Source organism: Nematolebias whitei, chromosome 11 (genome assembly GCF_014905685.2).
Source record: "Nematolebias whitei isolate Nwh7 chromosome 11, NemWhi1, whole genome shotgun sequence".
NCBI classification, from domain to species: Eukaryota; Metazoa; Chordata; class Actinopteri; order Cyprinodontiformes; family Rivulidae; genus Nematolebias; species Nematolebias whitei.
In genome coordinates, this window is record NC_056508.1 from 43,473,726 (window position 1) to 43,494,487 (window position 20,762).

The 20,762-nt window shown below is 39.0% G+C and overlaps 1 protein-coding gene across 1 annotated transcript in view; it reads left to right on the plus strand.

The window, feature by feature from the left end:
• Window positions 1-15,123, plus strand: part of lhfpl4a (LHFPL tetraspan subfamily member 4a) — a 38,512-nt gene extending 23,389 nt beyond the window's left edge. Inside the window, exons 2-4 of the mRNA XM_037685017.1 lie at window positions 6,917-7,153; window positions 12,560-12,576; window positions 14,910-15,123. Coding sequence (XP_037540945.1) covers window positions 6,917-7,153; window positions 12,560-12,576; window positions 14,910-14,963 — 308 coding nt within the window. The 3' untranslated portion in view covers window positions 14,964-15,123. The remainder of the gene's footprint in view (window positions 1-6,916; window positions 7,154-12,559; window positions 12,577-14,909) is intronic.
• The last annotated feature ends 5,639 nt before the right edge of the window (window positions 15,124-20,762 follow it).

Here is a 20,762-nt window from a genome sequence, read left to right on the forward strand (position 1 = left end):
GGGGGGGATTGTTTGGGTCTGGATCGCCCCCACTTTTGGAAAAATGAAGATTGACTCCCCCAATGAATCATATGTTAAAACAATAATTTTAAGTACAGTAGTCCCTCGTTTATCGCGTGGGATCCGTACCCTGAAGACCCGCGATAAGTGAAAAACCACAAGGTAAGAATAGTAGCACAAGTAGTAGTTTATTTAAGTATTTATGTATATATATATATATAAAGGCGTTTTAAACACTTACCACACTCTTGCAATATTCTAAACGATGTTTCTAAACTCTAAATGCTCTAAAAAAAAGCACAGAATGTCATGATTTCCGCTCTCTGCCTCGTCTGCTCTAAACCACCAGCAAGCATTCTTGGCCACGCCCACTTCTAGACGCTGCATGCAGAACAGCTGATCAGCTGCAGCAGGAAGTTTATCCTACATCAGTGCGGGCTGCACAAAGATGCAGCAGGTGCTAAATATTTTTAAACTATTTATTTTAAATTTTTTAAAAATCTATGCCGATCGTGCAGCTCATCCGTCAATCAGCCAATTGTGCATCATGTCCACTCTTATTTTGAAAAACTGTGACAGCGCGAGTCCGTATAAGTCGCATCTGCTTGTGTCACCGCTGACAACCCGAAAACGAGGGACGGTGTTGTGCCAAAAATCGATTAGCTGCCAAATGGTGGCTGCGAGAGTGTACACAGGAGGACTTTAACAAGAATTTAACAAGATTAACACTTAAAAACAATTATTTGTTTGCTTGAAATTATAGCAAAACTTTTCCTTAATAAATGCACTTTAATGGTCAAATCAGCTGCATTTTAACGGGGCGAAACGGCGAAATGCAGCTGATTTGACGTTTGCTCCTGGATGTCCGGAGCGAGACGAAGATGGCTTGGTATGGCAAGCCAAGTGTCTCATTAATTGCCACTTTTACTTATTTATGAGACGCTTGGCTTGCCATATTAGTTGAGGGCCCTCTAGTGGCTGAAAATGGTAGTGTTCAATATTTTCCATGTCAGAATAAATGAAATTGTCCGATCTCAGCCAAAAATTGGTTTATAAATATGGGGGAAAACTTAAATCTGTCGCTTTGCTGTATAAGTCGCAGGCATGCTAATTTATGCAAAAAACTGCAACTTATTCAGCGAAAATTACAGTAGCTTTAAAACTGTAGACTGTCTGTGTTCCTCTTGCACTTAATCCAGTTGGGAGAAGTTTTAAGAGCTACAACAAAGTTATTGAATTAAAATGTAAATCAACTTAAAAATTACATTCACGCCATCTTTCAAATGAACATGAGAGAGAGAAACTAAAGCTAATTCGAATGATAGCCCAAGATCAGTTTATTACAGGGCCTTTTTTATTCAAACATGATTGGTTTAAATTTCACAATTGGCTGTGATTAAACATTAACTGAGTTAGTTTGGACTTGAAGTTGGGGTAGAGAGGATGTGTTGCGTTTGCTGAAATCACATGTCGGGGTGTAATTTTAATATATCCAGTTTTGAGGCCGATTGAATGCCATAAATAACATTTACTACCGAGGAAAATGACTAGTAAATGAGTTGCCATCAGGCTGAAATATTACACCCATCAGGACTCTCTGTGTGGTTCCGCTGCCATGTTTTCCAGAAGCCCACACAATAAACTTTGGATGAGTTTGACGCCAAGTGGGGAAACATTCATCAAAAATCCATAAAACACGTTACCTGATGCTCATTACTCAGGTGATGATTTTATTATCTCTCATCACGGCTAATATCTCGCATAAAGGTCATAAAAGAAACTAATAACGTGATGATTTCCCATGACGATTACTTCCTTTGCTCTCCCATTCTCTCATTACTTACCGTATTATCATCGTTGTATTCTCTCATTACATTTTCTCATTATACCAGCAATCATATTGTCAGAGCTGCAGCCACATTTTCAAAGCGTGCACGTCTCGAGCTAAAACAGGACTTGTGTTTGCATGTTTACACAGAGAGGTGGTGACTAATCTCATATCCTCCTTCATCTGTTGCCATGAGTTCACCGCCCACCATTTTCTCATAATGGTTTGCCAGGATGTGAAGAACAGCTTCAGTGGGAATCACCAGCGTTACAAAGTAAAGGCACGTGACTCAGACTTCACTTTAAACATACTCACATTCAGCATCTTCAGCTGTATGCAGTCTTTTGTTAACATTTTCACATGAGATAAGTATTGATTTATTGATACAATTGATTGTATTGATTTAGGTTAGAGAAAATTGGCCTGTGATTGGAAGGTCGCTGGTTCATTTTCCTGGACCGACGTCAAAACGTGCGTGGAAAAGGTAAAAGACCCACACCTGTCTCCACCCTCATTTGCCCCCATTCTGGGCCCTTAGCAAGGCCCTTAGCTCCCATCATCTGCTCCCCTGGGTGCCCTTGATGGCAGCAATCTGCTCCACACAGAGGGCTGTGGTAGCTCAGTGGTCTGTGGTTGCGTCTGGAAGGGCGTCCGGCATGAAAACAATTGCCAAATCTTCGTGCGAGTCAGTTCGCTGTGGCAATTCCTGAGGAAGGGATCAGCCAGAAGAAGAAGAACAACGACAAGGAGAAGAACAAAAACAAGAACAAGAAGAATACAAAGAACAAGAAGAGCAAGAGAAAGAACAAGAACAAGAAGACTAGCATTCCTTAAAGAAAAGATATCACCTTTCATGCCAAAGTTTAAAAACCCAGTATTTTAGCGAAAAGTTAATCAGTTGTAGAGTTATGATCGACTAGTAGTTTTAGGAATTTTAATAAAATCCATCTAGTTGCTCGTGAAATATTTTGGTACCAGACAGACGAGAGAAAACAAACAAACAAAAGAAGTTTTAGTCACACTCAGCAGTGGCAGAACATTTAACAAGATTTTTTGCATTTACATATCATAGAAACCACCCACATTAAACATGTGTTATTGATCTTGATAGCATATCCGTGTGTTGTTGTTTTTATAAAAACAGACAAAGTGTTTAAAAAAAAAAAGGCAAATTTTGGTTTTAACAAAGAAGATCCTCTATACTGACAAAAAGTGCACTGAAACTTTGATTTGGTTTATAGTTTAACAACAGATAAATACTGTATGTATTACACCTCTTTGTACTTCAACGCTACGGTAGTTCATTTAAATGGTGACCAATATCTTTCAGCGCACAGAGCACATAAAGTGATAGTTTGGTCATCTTTGAAGGGATGTTCTGTATAATCGTTATCAATAATTAGTGCCTGGTCTTCAGTTGGAAAAGGGTGGATTGCTCTCTTCAGGTCTTCAGGTCTCTCTTGTAAATGAGTCCTCGAGGCTCAATGGGATTAATCTGTCTAAGTAAAGGTGGAATGAAAAGTGGAGGAGTTCAAGTATCTTGGAGTTTTGTTCACGAGTGAGGGACGAATGGAGCGTGAGATCGACAGACGGATTGGTGCAGCGTCTGCAGTATTGCACTCTCTGTGCCGGTCCGTTGTGGTGAAGAGGGAGCTGAGCGGTACGGCAAAGCTCTCTGCTTACCGGTCGGTTCCAACCCTCACCTATGGTCCTGAACTCTGGTAAGGATGCTTCCTCGGCGCCTCCCTAGGGAGGTGCTTCAGGCTTGTCCGACTGGGAGAAGACCCAGGACCCGGTGGAGAGTCTAGATCTCTAAGTTGGCCTGGGAACACCTTGTGTCCTCCCAGTAGAGCTGGGAGAGGTGACTGTGGAAAGAGATGTCTGGACCTCTCTGTTCAAGCTGCTGCACCCGCAACCTGACTTTAGAATACACGGAAGATGATGGATGGACGGACAGACGGACGGACGGACGGACGGACGGACGGACGGACGGACGGACGGACGGACGGACGGACGGATGGACGGACGGATGGATGGATGGATGGATGGATGGATGGATGGATGGATGGATGGATGGATGGATGGATGGATGGATGGATGGATGGATGGATGGTATCTTAATATCACTCAAATAGCACGGAATATGACTAGTCCAACAAGGGCCCATTGTTTATCAGTTTTTAGGCTTATAAATCGACTTTTTCGCAACAACAGCATACCGGTGTGGAAAAACACTTCATTAGTTAATCTTAAACCTTTGTGCATTTACATGGCACTGTTTTCTCAACCAAATATTGTCTGTGTTACTATGTGAATATATCTGTGCTGAACATCGACCCACGACTGTTTACGTTGAGAAAACCACGACAAGGTCAACTAAAAACTGTCTTATGCAGAAGTGTAAAGGTTTATTAAAAGCCAACGTAGCATTCTTTTCATGCCGATATGTCATTTTTGAGAAAGATTTACTTTAAAGACCTGAATATAATTTGAAACTATTACTTGACTAGCCATTAGCTTAGCTTGCATGAAGACTTCTGCCCTTTTCGTCTTACTGCTCTGACCATTTGAAAGAACATTAATTCATAAATGACCCGGCTATTCTTTAAAACGATTCTCAATCGTGCACCACTTCAGTTCCTTTCTGAGAAACCTTTTTGACATGTACAGGTTTAATTGATATTTCCAGTAAATCTGAGTGACCTTTCAAATGTGTCGCAAAAATATGTTGCCTGTGGAAAAGAAATGTCTGGTCTGAAATGAAGATTTAGTGTGACGTCCACCGTGCATGTCCCTCATGTCTCAGAGGAGCTTTACTTAGAGCCCCCGGAGGTAGAGGATGACTGCTCGTTATGCAGTGCTGGTGAGCACAGCGTATGGCGAAATCAGCTCCCTGGAGATGTTCGCTTTGATGAATGAGCAGGTGCAAAGTATGGATTACCCTTTTTGTTGTGGTGTTGAAACTGCACGGATGCATTCCCCTGAAGGGGCTTTGCAGTGTGTGCTGTCTGCATCCCTGCCTTGCATGTGATCCATTCCTCCCAATTTTTCATGCCGGTAGGAGTTCCTGCTCCGTTCTCTTTTCTGCTGACCTGTGTGCTGCTTGCCACTAACGCCTCATCATTATGGATACTCTCAGCTACAATGTGGCATTAATACAAAGAAGGGAGCCTCATCAGCTATTCTCGACACGCTGCAAAGAAAACAGCGATTTCCACGCCGTATTTTCTGCATTATGTTCTACCTCCTGTACGCTGACGTTCACCCCCACGCTGCCTCCCCCACACTTCCAGCCGTGAGAAAGCACCTATAGTAGAAAATATCCTGCTGTGGAGTACTTGTGTGTTGAAAAAAATAAGACTGGACCAATTTTTTTTGTGCATTCTCCTGGTAATGACTCGTGTAAGAAATGTATTTAAGCCATGCACGTCATGGTTTTACTGCCGTAAACTGGGCTCATGCTTATGTTGCATTCAGGTACGGTGTGAAGATTTTCAGTCACTATCTGGAAGCTGTTTTTTTAATTACAGTAGTCCCTCGTTTATTGCGGGGGATCCGTACCCTGAAGCCCGCGATAAGTGAAAAACCACAAAGTAGGAATATTAGTACAAGTAGTAAGTAGTAGTTTATTTTTATTATATATATTTATATATACAGTATATATATACATTTTAAACCCTTCCCACACTCTTACAAGATTCTAAGCAATGTTTATAAACTCTAAATGCTCTAAAAGAGCACAGAATGTCATGATTTTAGCTCCCTGCTTCCTCTGCTCTTTGCCCAGCAAGTGCCCTTGGCCACGCCCACTTCTCAGCTCTGCACAGAGAACAGCTGATCAGCTGCAGCAGGAAGTTTCTCCTGCAGTGTGGGCTGCACAAAGGTGCAAGAGGTGCTAAATAATTTAAAATAACTTATTTTTAATAAAAATTCCATGTCGATCATGTGGCTCATCCATCAGCCAGTCGTGTGTTGTGTCCAATCTTAATTTGAAAAACAGCGATAGAGTGAGCCCGTGATAAACGAGCCACGACATAGCGAGGGACTACTAATGTTTAAGAATCTAATATCGTAATCTAAATTAAGGATTGGAAATTAATATATCCTGCTTCCTTTCATTCCAGAGTATTAAACTAAAATCATCTTATGTTGAGAAATGACAAAATTACTTCATTCAACCTTTATTTAGACAGGTAAATCCCATTGAGCCTCGAGACTTATAGTTGTTTTGGTAAAGTCTTGGAAAAAAGAAAACATTATGTGCAATCTAATGTGATATTGTGAAAATGTAGCACTCAGAATATGTTATGAATGACTCTCAGCTACTACCATATCAGGTTTTAGCTCAATATCTAAGATTTGATTGAGTTTTAGCCATTTTCGTGTTGGCTAACGTCAATTGAACGTGGCGACCATCTTGAATTACATTGATTCCATGAGGTACTAAGTTGTAAATCCTTTACCGCTGACTAATTTCTGAGGGTTTCAATAAAGCCAATCCATGGTTCATGGAATATTTTGCTAAAAGACAAACAGGGATGGCTCTAACAGCTAATGTGCCCATTTTAAGCAAATATCTTGTGCAATGAGTGACATTTCAAGTGTGCATTGTGATAAATCTCAGCTCAAATCACAACAAAATTTAGCACAATTTTTGTAAAATGGATATCTGGGATGATCCTCAGCTACTACCACACCAGATTTCATGTCAATATCTGTAAAATTGACAGAGTTAGAGACATTTTTTGTGTTTATTAGATATATATTACATTATTATTATATTAGAACATAAATACTAAAACAATTTTACATTTCCTTTTCCATTTTGCTCAACTTTATCATGAACATCTGAGTTTTCAGATAATAAACAAATGTTACCATGTAAGTCATGCTTCAAAATAGATTCAGAAGTAAAAACCCTTTATTCTGGATTTTCATTTAAATTTTGAAGAGCAAAATCAAACGTGAACCTTATGATTAACATTTTTTTGCTGCTAACCATTTAAAGCACTTCAGGTTCTAATTTCTAGTTCCAGCACAAATGTCTTTTTGCATTAGGTATTAATTTGGCAAATGTTTCTCCTGCAGGAGTGTGCCTGGTGCTGGGCTGCATGATCTTCCCTGACGGATGGGACGCAGAGGTGATCCAGGACATGTGTGGGGAGCAGTCGGGGAAATACTCCCTGGGGAACTGCTCTGTACGCTGGGCCTACATGCTGGCCATCATGGGCATCCTGGACGCCCTCATCCTCTCTTTTCTAGCCTTCGTCCTGGGAAACCGGCAAACAGACTTCTACCTTGATGATCTGCAGACAGACAACAAAGGTGAGCAAAGTAACAACAAAACACAACATTGTAAAGGTTTTTTTTTATTCATATATAATATCAAGTTCATTTGTTTTTCTGACCTACCTCTACCCCATCTATTGGTCGCATGGCATTAATAAAACAGACGTCAACCTATGAAATTTGTCTCTTGATTGACAGACGGGGCAGCAAGTCTGAGGCCCCGTTTACATTACATGAAACGTTCGGCTGTTCATTTACAGACAACAGCCTCGTTCTCTCTGAAACTGAAGGTTTCTGAATCCAGGTCTCAGACTGGAGACTTTTGGGTGACCCTCATCCCCATGGAGGAGTGAAATGCTCCGCAAGTGTAAAGTCACACGTGTGCACTATAGGCGGCTGCAGTCCAAAGTTTTTCTGCACCAACAACAGTTATAATAAACAGAGCAGAGTGTTTTTGTGCTGCTCACTCTTTTGCAGCATGTAGGAGCAAAACTAATAAAATTCAGTTCCAAAAAGAGACGATGGTGTATTCACCAGTTTGGACGTAACTGTCATGCAGATGATGCATGCACAATGAATGCAGCTGAGCCCTCCATCAGGGTTGCCAGATAAATTAAATGTCTTATTTACCCCCTCCTGTTCTGTGCACATGTTCAACACACACAACACACACCTCATCTTCAAATACAGTAGTCCCTCGTTTATCGTGGGGGATGCTCTCTGCTCTCTCTGGCTGCTCTCTGCCATCTGCCAGCGCTCTCGTCCACGCCCACTTCTCCGCTGCAGAACAGAGATATGACACGCTGCAGAAGGAAGCTTCTGCTGCAGCTGTGGGCTGCACACAGGTGCAGCAGGTACTAAATAATTTTAAAAAAAATTATTTTAAATAAAAATTTTGTGCCGATCGTGCGGCTCATCCATCAATCAGCCAACTGTGTGTCATGTCCAATCCTATTTTGAAAAACCGCAAAAGATTGAGTCCGCGAAAGTCGAACCGCAAAGTAGCGAGGGACTACTGTGTCTTTACTCAGCACATATGACAGTTTAGGTCAAAATACTATAATTTTAAAGAGACAGTACTATAGTTCATCATTTCTTATTTGGCAACCTGACTGACATGGAAAATACAGTGTTTTTATTGTACAAATAAAGAATACTTAATCTGTTTTTAAATAAGTATATGTTTTGTATTTTTATAGTTAGATCACGTTGACTTGGTCATTTTAAAAGTAGCTCACCTGCTGAAAAGGTGTGGGCACCCTGGTTTAAACAATATGTTGTATGTTGTTTTTTGTTTGTTTGTTTGTTTGTTTGTTTTTGGTCAAATGGGGTCAAGAGGCAAAAACTTTGTTTGGTGTTTACAGTTTGTAACCAGAGTACAAGCTTTATGCTCCACTCCTTGTTTCCTGTTTTTGGTGCATTTATGTGATAACAGCCCCACATACATACCCGTACATAGCCTAGCTAGTAAAGCACTTTGGGTTGTTTTCTGCATTTCTGTGTGGATGAAGATGATTCTAGAAACGGTGCTGTGTTTACAAGGATTATTTTGGAAACAATACAAACAATGTTTTGGAAAACGTGTTTCCATTTGAAGACCTAAAACACTGGGTCAAGAGGAGTAGGACTAAATAAACTGGTAGCAGGTTTTGATGCGTAGCTCGTTTAAAGGTAAAGTAGTCCAACTCTCTTTTCCACGAGCAACAGCTGCTCTGTTGAAAAGTGAATACACACTAATCTGACCTCAGTATCTTCAACCAAATTGCTTTGAGTGCTGAATCCAGGAGTGGAGGAGGGTCCTCCTGGGGGTTTCTGACAGTTTGCATGATATTGCATCAGGGCGGTTGAATCACATTGTTCTGCGCTCCATAAAGAAAGAAGAATAGGAAGCAAGGGCTCGCAGAACGAAGCAATAGAAGAGCAAGAGCAGGAGAAATTCTTCTGAACAATAAACTCTCCCTACGTTGGGATTTTGTTTGAAGTGACTCCGAGAACCCGAAGTGCATCATCTCAAAACAAAGACCAGCGCAGAAGAAAGAAAACAAAGATCCATGCATGAGACATGACAGAGCACGAAAGGTACAGACAGAGCAGAAGAGGAGTGAGAGTCGGAGCGAACAGTGACAAAAGATGTCTCGGTTTTCTGACGGTCTATCTCCATGATGGTTTCCATGGTAACTGGAGATATTCCAGAGCGTGGGCGTGTCTTTCTGTTCTTATCTGATTAACCTCACCGACAGTCTGAGTGATTTTACACATAACGCCTCCGATACTTTTTCAGCAGTTTGAAACGTTTATATCCCCAATTTTTATGTTTTTTTTTTATGTCATTGCTTCATGACTCTTTGATGATGAAATATCTTTGCTATCCAACAGCAGTGAATCTTAGCAACAGATTTAAGTTAAAGGAAATCGCATTTTTATGTTACCTTTAAATTTTTTTCAAAGTGAAACGACAACATTACTAAGCATGTAAACCTTTGCAAGTATCTTTAAACATGGCTTTTAAACGATTTTTAAAACTAGAAACTGAGAGAAGTGAGGTCAGTCCCAACGTTTTTAGAAGCAGATTCCAGTCAGATGGAGCAGCAGAGCCAAAGCCACACTTGGTCTTTAGATTCGTTAACCACAAATACTGAGAAGATCGGCTGTTATACTTCAAAACTGGTGCTAGTTTCAGTAGATTAGTTAAATATGGAGGTGAATAACTCCTCAACGTCTTATAAATGAGGGTATACCAATGAATTCCATCACAAGTACGTAGAGAAGCCATTTAATAAGAGAGTAGAGACAATGATGTGTTTTAGAAGGAGCATCTGTAACAACGCAAATAGCAGAGTGATAAATTGTGGTCCAGCTTAGGAAGGACACTCTTACAAACATGTCAAATATACATGTATATATATATATATATATATATATATATATATATATATATGTGTGTGTGTGTGTGTGTGTGTGTGTGTTTAAAGGCGTTTTAAATCCTTCACACACTTGCAATATTCTAAACAATGTTTCTAAACTTTAAACGCTCTAAAAGAGCACAGAATATCATGATTTCAGCTCTCTGCCTCTGGCTGCTCTCTGCCACCTGCCAGCACTTTTGGCCACGCCCACTTTTACGCTGCAGAGCGGAGATATGGCCGCTGCAGGAGGAAGCTTTGTCTGCAGCTATGGGCTGCACACAGGCGCAGCAGGTGCTAAATAATTTATTTCAAATCAGAATGTCATGCCGATCGTGTGGATCATCCACCAATCAGCCAATTGTGTGTCACGTCCAATCGTATTTTGAAAAACCGCGACAGTCCATGAAAAGTGAACCGTGACATAGCCAGGAACTACTGTAATTAACCAAGTCTTGCTTTAACCTTAGACTGCAAAACATTAACATGATGTGAAAAGTACAGAACACCGTCCATCCAAATTCCCAAATATTTATAAACGGTTACCTCTTCTATAATGTCACCGTTTACAGTTGTGAAGTACACCGAGTTGGGTATGGGTCCTCCTCCATAAATTTAGTTTTTTTGGCATTTAAAGACAAATTTAAGTCAAAAAATGTCTGCTGGATTTCAAGAAAACCACATACAAGAGACTTCATAGTCTCATCTGGAGTAGACTCCATAGCTTATAGAACAGTGTCATCAGCATTAGGCCTGTCACAATAACAAATTTTGCTGGGTGGTTAATTGTCTCAGAAATTATTGTGATAAATGATAATATTGCTTGAAATTTGACAATAATTAGTAATTATTGTCAAATTTAAGAAGAAATGTTGGTCAATTTAATTTGCATGTAGTAATTTTTTGACCACCGGATGGCAGTATAAGACTGTTTGAACCGAAGGATGGATAGTGAGGGAACGAGCAGAGTGTCTCTTTAAGAAAAATGGGAGGGAGGCCCCTTGACGTGACATGGGCTGTCTCTCCTTCCTTGTTTTTGGTTCTCGAAATGGCGGACTCTCGATGTGGTTTGAGCTCTTTAGCATTTTTCACACAAAGCTTTTAATAAAAAAAAATCAGTAAACAAGTTCTCAGCTTCTTATTGCAGAGAAAAACTACTTTTTTCATGAAGGCATTGATTTCAACCGTGAATTTTTGAGCTTCGACAAGACGGAGGTTTTTTCACCGAGGTCGGCCTGTTAGCCTAGCTCGTAGCTTAGCTTCTCAGCTTAGCTGCTTTTAACGGTCAAAAAAAATTTGGACGGTTAAAATGGATTTTAAAGAGAAAGGGAGGGGCCAGTGAAGAACACCGGAGTTGAACCTTTTGTCATCCAGTGTCTTCAGAAAGAGAGAGACAAAGAAACGATAACGCCGATAAATGAAAATGTGGTTGATAATTTTAATTTATCATGATATTAATTGATTTATTGTTTATCGTGACAGGCCTAATCGACATATAAATGGATGGAGGGCTCACTAACAGAGTGTGAGATATTTAGTTCAAGTAAACTAACATCAGCTCATGCTAAGAAGAAAAGTATTGTAGTTGGAGCTGTTTTAGTCAAACCTTTTAAATGACACTGTGACTTTTTGCCATAATGTGATATCCTGTGAAGTGAATCGGCCCTCGGAGAGCGTGTTGGGGATGAGTGTCATCTACTACCACACAAGATTTGATCTCTGTCTCTGTAAAATCAGCTGAGCTATAGCCATTACTGTGTTTACTTAATCCGCTTAGCAGTAACATCATGAGTGGAGCTGACTCCAAATGTTTAAGAAATTTATAGATTTACATCTAATGATTAATTTTTAAGAGTTTCAGTCATTGTTCCAGTGGTTTTTGAGGTATTTTACAAATTCTAAGGACAAACTAACACACACAAACAAAAACATTGTAGCTTCTCGGGCGATAAAGAGAAACATTTAATGTTTACTAGTTTATAGGTTTTGGTTTGTTTAAAACATTTTTTTATTAAAATTATGTTTACTACAGTATATGCCTAGCCCATAGGTATAAGTATTTAATAAATTGCACACTTGGTGCTGTTTTTATCACCTAATCCATGAGAAGTCAGGCATTTTTTACAATCCAAATAAAGACATATAAAGACGGTGTTTATTGTTTTTTGGTGTATTTTATGCTTTTTATGACACTTTAGACACAATGTTATGTGCAAAAGAGCATAAACATGAGAGTTAAGTATTAAAAAAAATGCATGTGGTTTTAAGTTGAAGTCACATATTTTAGTAAACCTCAAGTAATGTCAGAGTTCATAAATGTTTAGGTTCTAACCAAATTTGCTCGTTTTGAATAAGCCGACTGGCCATGTTTTACCCAACCTGCTCACAGGGAGCAAAGGGAAAGAGTTTTGCTCAGTGAGCTGACCTAATTGCTTAACTCTCACTTATGTAAGTGTGTTCCTGTTGTGCAAAAATATGCACTTTCCCCAGTTGTGTCTGACTGAATGCCAACACTTGTTTTCTCTTTCTGTTCTTGCAGATTTTGCCATTTCAAGGGTGAGTTGACTTCCGTTACACGTTTATTGGTGCATCATGTTTGAAGATGAAGCAGATATTTATTAACACGTTTTTCACTTCTTACTCCTACGTATCAAAGGTTTCATATAATGTACCAAAACGGTACCACTTTACAATAAGGCTCCCATTACAGATGGCTAATAAATAGTTTATAAATAACATTAATAATTCCTCTATAAACACTTTACACATCAATAATAATTGTTTATTGTGCATTAATTAAGGGTGACAGACAAAACTGACCAGTTTGTTGCCAAATAGTGACCCAAATCTGTTCACCTATATATTTCATCTAGAGTTGTTATATTAAACATTTCAGGCTAAGTTACTATCTTGTAAGCACAATAATCATTTGTAAGCCTAATTTTTTTAGGATATAATATTAGTTGTAGATACTTATAATGTAGTGATAAAGTACAATATTATATGCTAAAGAAATAGGTTTACAAATGCTTATTGTGCTTAAAATGGTAAATGGACTGTACTTATATAGTGCCTTTCTATCTTATCAAGATACTCAAAGCACTTTATAACACAATCTGTGTCTTCATTCATACAGCTCTCTACTAGATCTCTACAAAGCTAATTGAACAAATCATTCTAAAGAGACTAATCAGAGCTTTATCACCTTCATACACCAATGGGACACATCAGAGGCTATGAGGGGTTCAGTGTCTTGTCCAGGGACACTTAAGCATGTGACTGCTGGTGGATTCAAACCCCCAACTTTTGCATTGGAGGACGACTGCTCTAACCACTCATCCAGAGCCAACCTAAAAGATAGTAACTTAGTCTGAAATGTTTAATAGAATAACTCTAGATGAAATAAATAAGTGAACAGATTTCGCTCCCTATTTGGCAAGAAACTGGTCAGTTTTGTCTCCGTCACCCTTAATTAATGCATAATAAATAATTATTAATGATTTAGAAAGTGTTTATAGAGGAATAAATAATGTATCTATGACCTATTTATTAGTCATCTATAACAATAATAGGAGACAGTTTGTACAGGTAAACAATGTAAGATCAGAATTTTGTATTAATGGATGTGGAGTTCATCAGGGCTCTGTGTTGGGACCACAGTTGTTTATTCTATTTGTGAATGATCTGGTTGATGTGTCAGGGCTTTTGAAGTATGTTTTATTTGCAGATGATACCACTTTTGTTGTTGTTGTTGTTGTTGTTGTTCAGAAGAAGATATTGAACGGATGTTTGAGATGATACAGGCAGAGTTCGTAAAAATACAAACTTGGTTCCAACTTAGTAAGTTTTCATTAAATTTGGAGGGGAAAAAAGCAAACTACATGATATTTAGTAATAGAAAGAAAATTATCAAAGTCTCATTTAAAACTGATGATATTGAAATGTGTTATTGATGAGAAGCTGACATGGAAATCTCATGTAAATTACTTCAGAATAAAAATGGCGACAACAATTGCATTACTGTATAAAGTAAAAATGTTTTTGAATGACAAAGCTTTGTACATAGTGTATAATGTAATGGTTGTTCCATATTTAATCTATTGTATTGAAATTTGGGGAAAATCATGCAAAACAATTACAAACCCTATTTTTATTTTACAAAAAAGCGCTATAAGAATTATTAGTAGGAAGAGCTCTGGTCACCCAACAAATATATTATTTCATCAATTGAAATTATTAAAATTTTATGATTTGGTTGAATATAGTATTTTACAAGTCATGTATAAAGCTCATAAAAATATAACCCCCAAATATTCAATTAAAATTTGTTTTAAAAGAGAGTCATTATAACCTTAAATGAATTAAAATGTTTGTAAAACCTCCATTTAGAACTAATCTGAAGGAGCTGCGTTGTAGTTCAGGGAATAGGATTTGCCTTGATATTACCATAAAAAAATTCTAAAACAACTTATATGTTTAAAAAGATTATTAAGTTAAAATTGTTAGGAAAGTATGGTGCCAAGTGAAGGATGTATAATGTTTTTGTTTTCACTTGTTCAATCCTAAATTGTTGTTTGTTTAAAGTTTTTTTTTTTTTTTAACAAGGGGCAGATATTATAAGAATTATTTTCTTCTTTCTGCACCCTTTCCATTTTTTTTTATAATGAATTTGTTTTGTTTTGTTTCTTTTAAATGAATGAATAAATGAATAAATAAATAAAAATAAGGGGAGCCTTATTTTAAAGTGGTACCATAAGAACATAAAAACATTAAAATATTATTTAGGTAACTCCGATTTTGATGCTATTTTCTTCTAAATCTGCCATTTTATTTCTTTTAATGGTCACTTGTTAATTTCAACAATCAGTTTCCTGTTTCCTTCTCTGCAGATTGAGGTGCGGGACAGACGAGAGCCTCGTTACGGCGTGCAGCGTCTTCACTGAGGGCAACAACGGCACTGAACAACTCTTGTCTTTGTTTTTCTCTTCTTCTCTTTCTCCCCTCTTCTAATTTTCGTCTTATTTCTTCTCTAACGATCAGGATATCACCCAATCTCAATGCAGAAATGTACAGGATCCTGTAAGATAAAAAAAAAAAAAAAAACATGAGGATAAACTATATTTTCAAAAAAGAATTACTATTCAAGGTTGTACAGTGCATTTAACACTCAACTTTCTCTACAAATACCTTTATGACAAAAAAAAATATTTACTGTATTTAAAGTCTTGATTTGTGTGAGAAGTCCAATCCTTGATGACGCCCGTTTTTGAACTCTTTCTTTCCAAGTGTTGCTATTTATTGCCTTTAAGTTGGTGTTGTGTACACTCATGGCATCTGACCACAGATCAGTGGTACTCCTCGCACAGTTAGACTTGCAATACAGCAGAAAGTCCATTTTTACCCATTCAAACCACTTCAACAGGGACTAGCGTGGCTCTTCATCTCTAGGGACTTCGAAATGTGAGGAATTTAAAGGAGTACCCCATCGCAGCTTTACAGAACCTAACATCTCTGGGAGATTCTCTACTGTACATACTGAACAATGTAAATAGCATTACTGCTGACTGAAACAGCCGACAACAGAACCTCATCTGACGCCAATGCATTTGAGTATTTCTACCCTCTGTTTCCGTGTTTTTTTGGGTTTTTTTGTGCTGGAACCCGAGCACGTATGGATTCATTGTGTTTCTACAGCTTCTAGCTACTGATTTAGAGGGACGTAAATTTAAAAATGGAGTACCACTCAGCAGAGTATTTGAGCTAGGTAACTTCTGCATTAATAAAACCTAAAAAGAACCTGCTAAATGTGGTATTTTCCCCTCCTGTTCATTGTAAAATATTTAGCTGCAACTTTCAAAAGCATCATTCTTTCCTGTTTTACTCAGTTCACTTCCTTTGTGCCGTTTCACTTCCTCCAGTCACAAGTGTGCAGTTTACTCCTGTTAATGGTTCCAGCATACAGCAATCAGTTTACCCCGCAGATGTCTTAAGACTGTGAGAAAATGGCTGCTGGAGTTGGCCACAAGTGCTGCGTTGTCTTAAGGTGATGTCACGTATCTGCCTCTTTGAAGCAGCGATGCTGCTCGCAGGACTCACAAGAATCACAGGTGGGAGAACCACCAATTATACAAAGCGTACATTCTACTTAAGTGGCAAAACCAAGTAAAAATAAAGGCCTAGCATGCCTTAAAGAAAGGCTTGTCGCCGTCATTTCATGCCGTAGTTTTAGGCTAAAATCTATGTTGAGACAAAGCTGGAGCCATTTTGTGGTCACGGTGAAATCGACATTATTGGAATGTCGTGCAACATTGCGATATCTTGCCTGATTTGTTGGCACTTGGAGTATTTGTTATGAGGAACTGTCAGCTACTACCACAACAATGGTTAGCTCAATACCTGTCGAGTATCCAGTTTCGTGTAAGCTAAGGTCAAAAGGCTGTGGCTGCCATCGTGCACTGGTTTGACGTCAAAGGGTAATCAGTTGTAGATGCACAGAGTAATGACTTTCTGGGGGTTTCACTGGAACCTGTTCAGTGATTCACATGATATTTTGCTAACAGACAAACAGGGTTGGCTCCAACAGTTGATGCCAAAGTTCTGAACAAAGATGTCACACGTGTTGCGCTCATAGTATGTTGAGGAGGACGCTCAGCTACTGCCACCTCAAATTTTAACTCCTGTCTGTAGCCATGTGTCCGTTTTCTACCGTCAGTTGGTTGTGGCAGCCATCTTGAATTGAGTTACTTCCAAAAGGTGATTCGTTGTAGATGTACCTGATTATTTTCTCAAAGTTTCACTGAAATCCGTCCAGTGGCTCATCACATATTTTGCTAACAAAGAGACAAAGCAGTCAGACTTGATTAGGTCAACCTCGATTAAAATGGCTGACTGTGAAGTTCGGCGAGGCTCGTCTACCACTTTAAATCTGGGCCGAACCTTTGGTCCAGCCAATCCAACCTAAAACCCAACAGCAGCTGAGTTATGAAAATAATCCTGCAGCTTTTAGTGCGTAGGCTGCTACTCCATCTTGTCTCCAGCTGCGGTGCTGATTGTTGTGATTCCGGTGACGAGTGCACGTCTCCACCGTGACAAGCTGCGGTTGCACAAATGTGACAAAGCGTGCTGCTGTAATCCAGGCCCCGCGGGGCTTTCATCCCTCCCGGAGCAGCACTTCAGGCTGACGTGCTGTAAACCGAGACTCCCAGAGCTTGGGTTAAGTCATGACGGGAACAAAATTAGCCGTGCGCATGAATCATTGTTTTCATGTGAGAAACTGACGTGCTGTGTCCCTGCAAAGGAAAGGAGCAATCATACTGGAAACCATTTGAAATTAGGTATTTTCTTCTTTTTTTTAAAAACTGATTTACGACAACATAGTGTACATTATAGAAAGTGGAGTCTGTTTATAATTCTAATACTGTGTTATAGTTGAATGAAACTCACGTCACGCACTGTTGGGGATGCACTCTTTAAAGGAAACTTCCTGCTTCCCTTGGGTTCAAATGACCACCTCAGTTTTAAAACAGTCAAAATAACCTAATGGCAGCAGGAGGGTTAAAAAGTACTTATAGGACGTCAGTGTGTTACCTGCAGTAGATGCAGCCATACTGCTACCATTTTTGAAAAATGACCAATGAATTCTCCCCGGGAGCCAATCTAACTAACGCCACTTGTTGGAAAGCTTTCTGCTGGGGATTATTTCAGCAAATATGAGGTGTTTGCTCTTTTTTAGGCTTTTGAAAAACATCTTGGTCAAAATATAGAGTTTACCTTGTTTTATTGTTTGATACAGATTGCTTGAAGTTGTGGCTTAGTGCATCGCGTAACAGCTTAGCATCTGCCGTGCTCAGTTTACAACGTTCAGTGCAAACAGGGCTGATTTCAACAGTTAATGACAATGTTTTAAGCAAAGATTTTTAATGTAATTTTTTTTTTTTTTGCAGTAATCAGCAGTATGTATCAACATTATCTCTCATCTACAACCACCCACAACTGTAGCACAATATCCATAAAACTGACTGACGTATAGACAATTTTGTGATTTCTTAGGTGAGTTAATTGTGGAAGCCATCTTGAATTCAGCTGGTGCTAAAGTTAATCAGTTTTAAATATTAGTTCCTGAAAATGTCATTAAAATCCTTCCAGTAGTTTGTGAGATATTTTCCTAAGAGGTGGACCAAGTTGACTGTAAAAAAAAAAAAAAAAAGCAAGATTTATAAATTATATAACTTATGCAATCTGTTAGCGCTCAGAACATGTTGGGGTCAATCTCAGCTGCTAACAAACTAAATTTTAAGTCAATATTTGTAATACTGGCGGAGTAGATGAGACCAGATATATTGTGGTCCACAGCAGATCGCACAGTCGTACTCGGACTTTATTTGATGGGGAAAATTTTGACAAACCAAAGAAGAGTCAGGTGCAAAAATGACAAGATGCAAAAATATTTTATGTAAAGTACGCTTTAACTTCAGCAACACGTTTAAGAGTTTTGTCTCATGATTACTTTTGCTCTGAGCAGCGGTTAGCTTGGCTCCCTCGTGAGATTTCCTCCCAGATACTACAAACTGAAAATGCAGTGATTTTTATCCACCGCAGGTAAGATACTACTTTGTACCAACACTTCAAAGAAAAAAAAAATCTTGACATATTCACTGTGGACAAATCAAAGAAGTAACCACATTTACACTTCCTGTATACAAAATAACAATTCAGTGACATTTAAACTTGAAGAATTGGTGAAAATAACACAAGATGTCGAACCTGCTAAACCAAACGGAGACAGGCTCGGCCAGTTATTCTGGACGTTTTACCGATGAATTCCTACACCGTTTACCTACGAAGAGCAGAAAGCTAGTTGCAGTGCGCTTTTTAGAATGGTAGCTAGCTAACTCTCAGGAAGCTGTGAACAAAGTACTGTATTCAGGATTATGAAGGAAATCATCAACAAATAGGCAGGTCGAAAAGACGAGCAACACGTTGACACCGTTTCGATAAAGATTAGACTTTGCTGGTTTTCCTACTTGGGACTTTTAGACCATATGCTAACGGCCCTCACGTTGAGCCTGATGATGCCGCCCATGCAGGATGCACGGACCCCCGGCCTGCATCTATCAACCCTCTTAGCGTAGAAGTGCTGGGCTTCATTCAAGATGACTTTCATTATGTTTTACCTTGAAGTAACTGTGCAAAATTAAAAAAAAACAACAACATCAGGGATGAAGATGTGCACATCCCTGATAGAGATGAATGTTGGTTTGAGGGAAGAGAAGGAGGCCATCTTTGTGAAGAGAAACCGTCCATCATTAAATGGGGTGGAGCCCTCCGTGTCCAACCGTCCTCCCTCTTACATTGCTGTTATTGCTAGTGTCACTCAGCCCCCTGTGAATAGCAAGCGGCCATCAGTTGTTAGGCTGATGGTCCTCCTTTATCATGTGAACAGCTAGTTCTGGCTGTCACCAGCTAACTGCTTGATCCACTAGGTGAAGGTGCTATTTATAAGACTGAGTTTATTGCAGCTCCTCAGACTGATGAAGTCTTTTGGATAAAACCTTTCAACAATTTCTTTTTAATCCATCCAGAGGACCTTACTTAACTTTGTTATCTATCTCAAACGTTTGCGGCAGACCTCAAGATAAAGTGAAACACACATTTCTGCTTTTGACAATTATCTGAAAATAATTGCTACACTTTTTTTTTTTTTTTTAAACCTGAAGCTGCATACGGCAGCCGGTAACCCTCTCTGGCTGTCTGTGTCAGGAATGAATCATCTCCTGTAAGTGTGCTCCTATCATTTGTTGATACAGACACGTTTCATGAAATATCAACACAGAGGAAGTACAGTCCAACAGTAGCCCTAAGGCCCGAGTGGTTGTGCGAGGCTTCCAAGAATCAGTACCTGTGCGATCGGTGACCTGTTCCTCTCTCCAGGTACTCTGCTCCTGAGAACTTGACCTGAACTGAAAAAAAAAAGAACCTGAATAAGGAACTGATATTACCTTAACCCTGATGAGCACATATTTGTACCACTCCAGGTGCCTCTAAGAACTCTTGATTTAATTCTGACGGTGCAGAACCAGCAAAACAAGTAGTGACGGTAGTTTTTTCTACTAAAGACTACTTCTTCATACTGAGCTCTGAGACGAGATATGAGGTCAGTTCGCTTTCAATTAAAAACCAGTTAAGCATCATAATTTATCCTGTTTTGTGGAAACATTTTGATATTTTGGCGTTGAAAATGGAAAACTATTTTTCTTTTTTCCTTTTTATTTATTTAGCAACTGGACTCCAACGCTGAATTCACCTCAACCAGGAATTCTAGGATTATTACTTAAGGATGTGAAAAAGACTGAAATGGTATTAAAAGTACTGTAATTGAGAAGTACCGTAATTTCCGGACTGTAAGCCACTACTTTTTTCCATCGCTTTTTTTTAATGAGCTAACGAGCTTCTTGCCACAAAAACAATTAGCCTTGTCACACAGTGGCTCGCCCCCATTCTCTCCTCCCCTCCCCAAAATATTTGCAGCCACTTGAAGTAAATGTGAATCGTAAATCAAATCACAAATTTGCCCCGAGATGAACGTGATGTTGAGATCGACGGTGAAAGAGAGACTGAGGACGTGTGTGATGACGTTTTTCTGAGGCTGGTCAATTCTGACACTGAAGAAGCTGACTCAATTAATGACAATTTAATTAAAAGTTAAATATATATATATATATATATATATATATATATATATA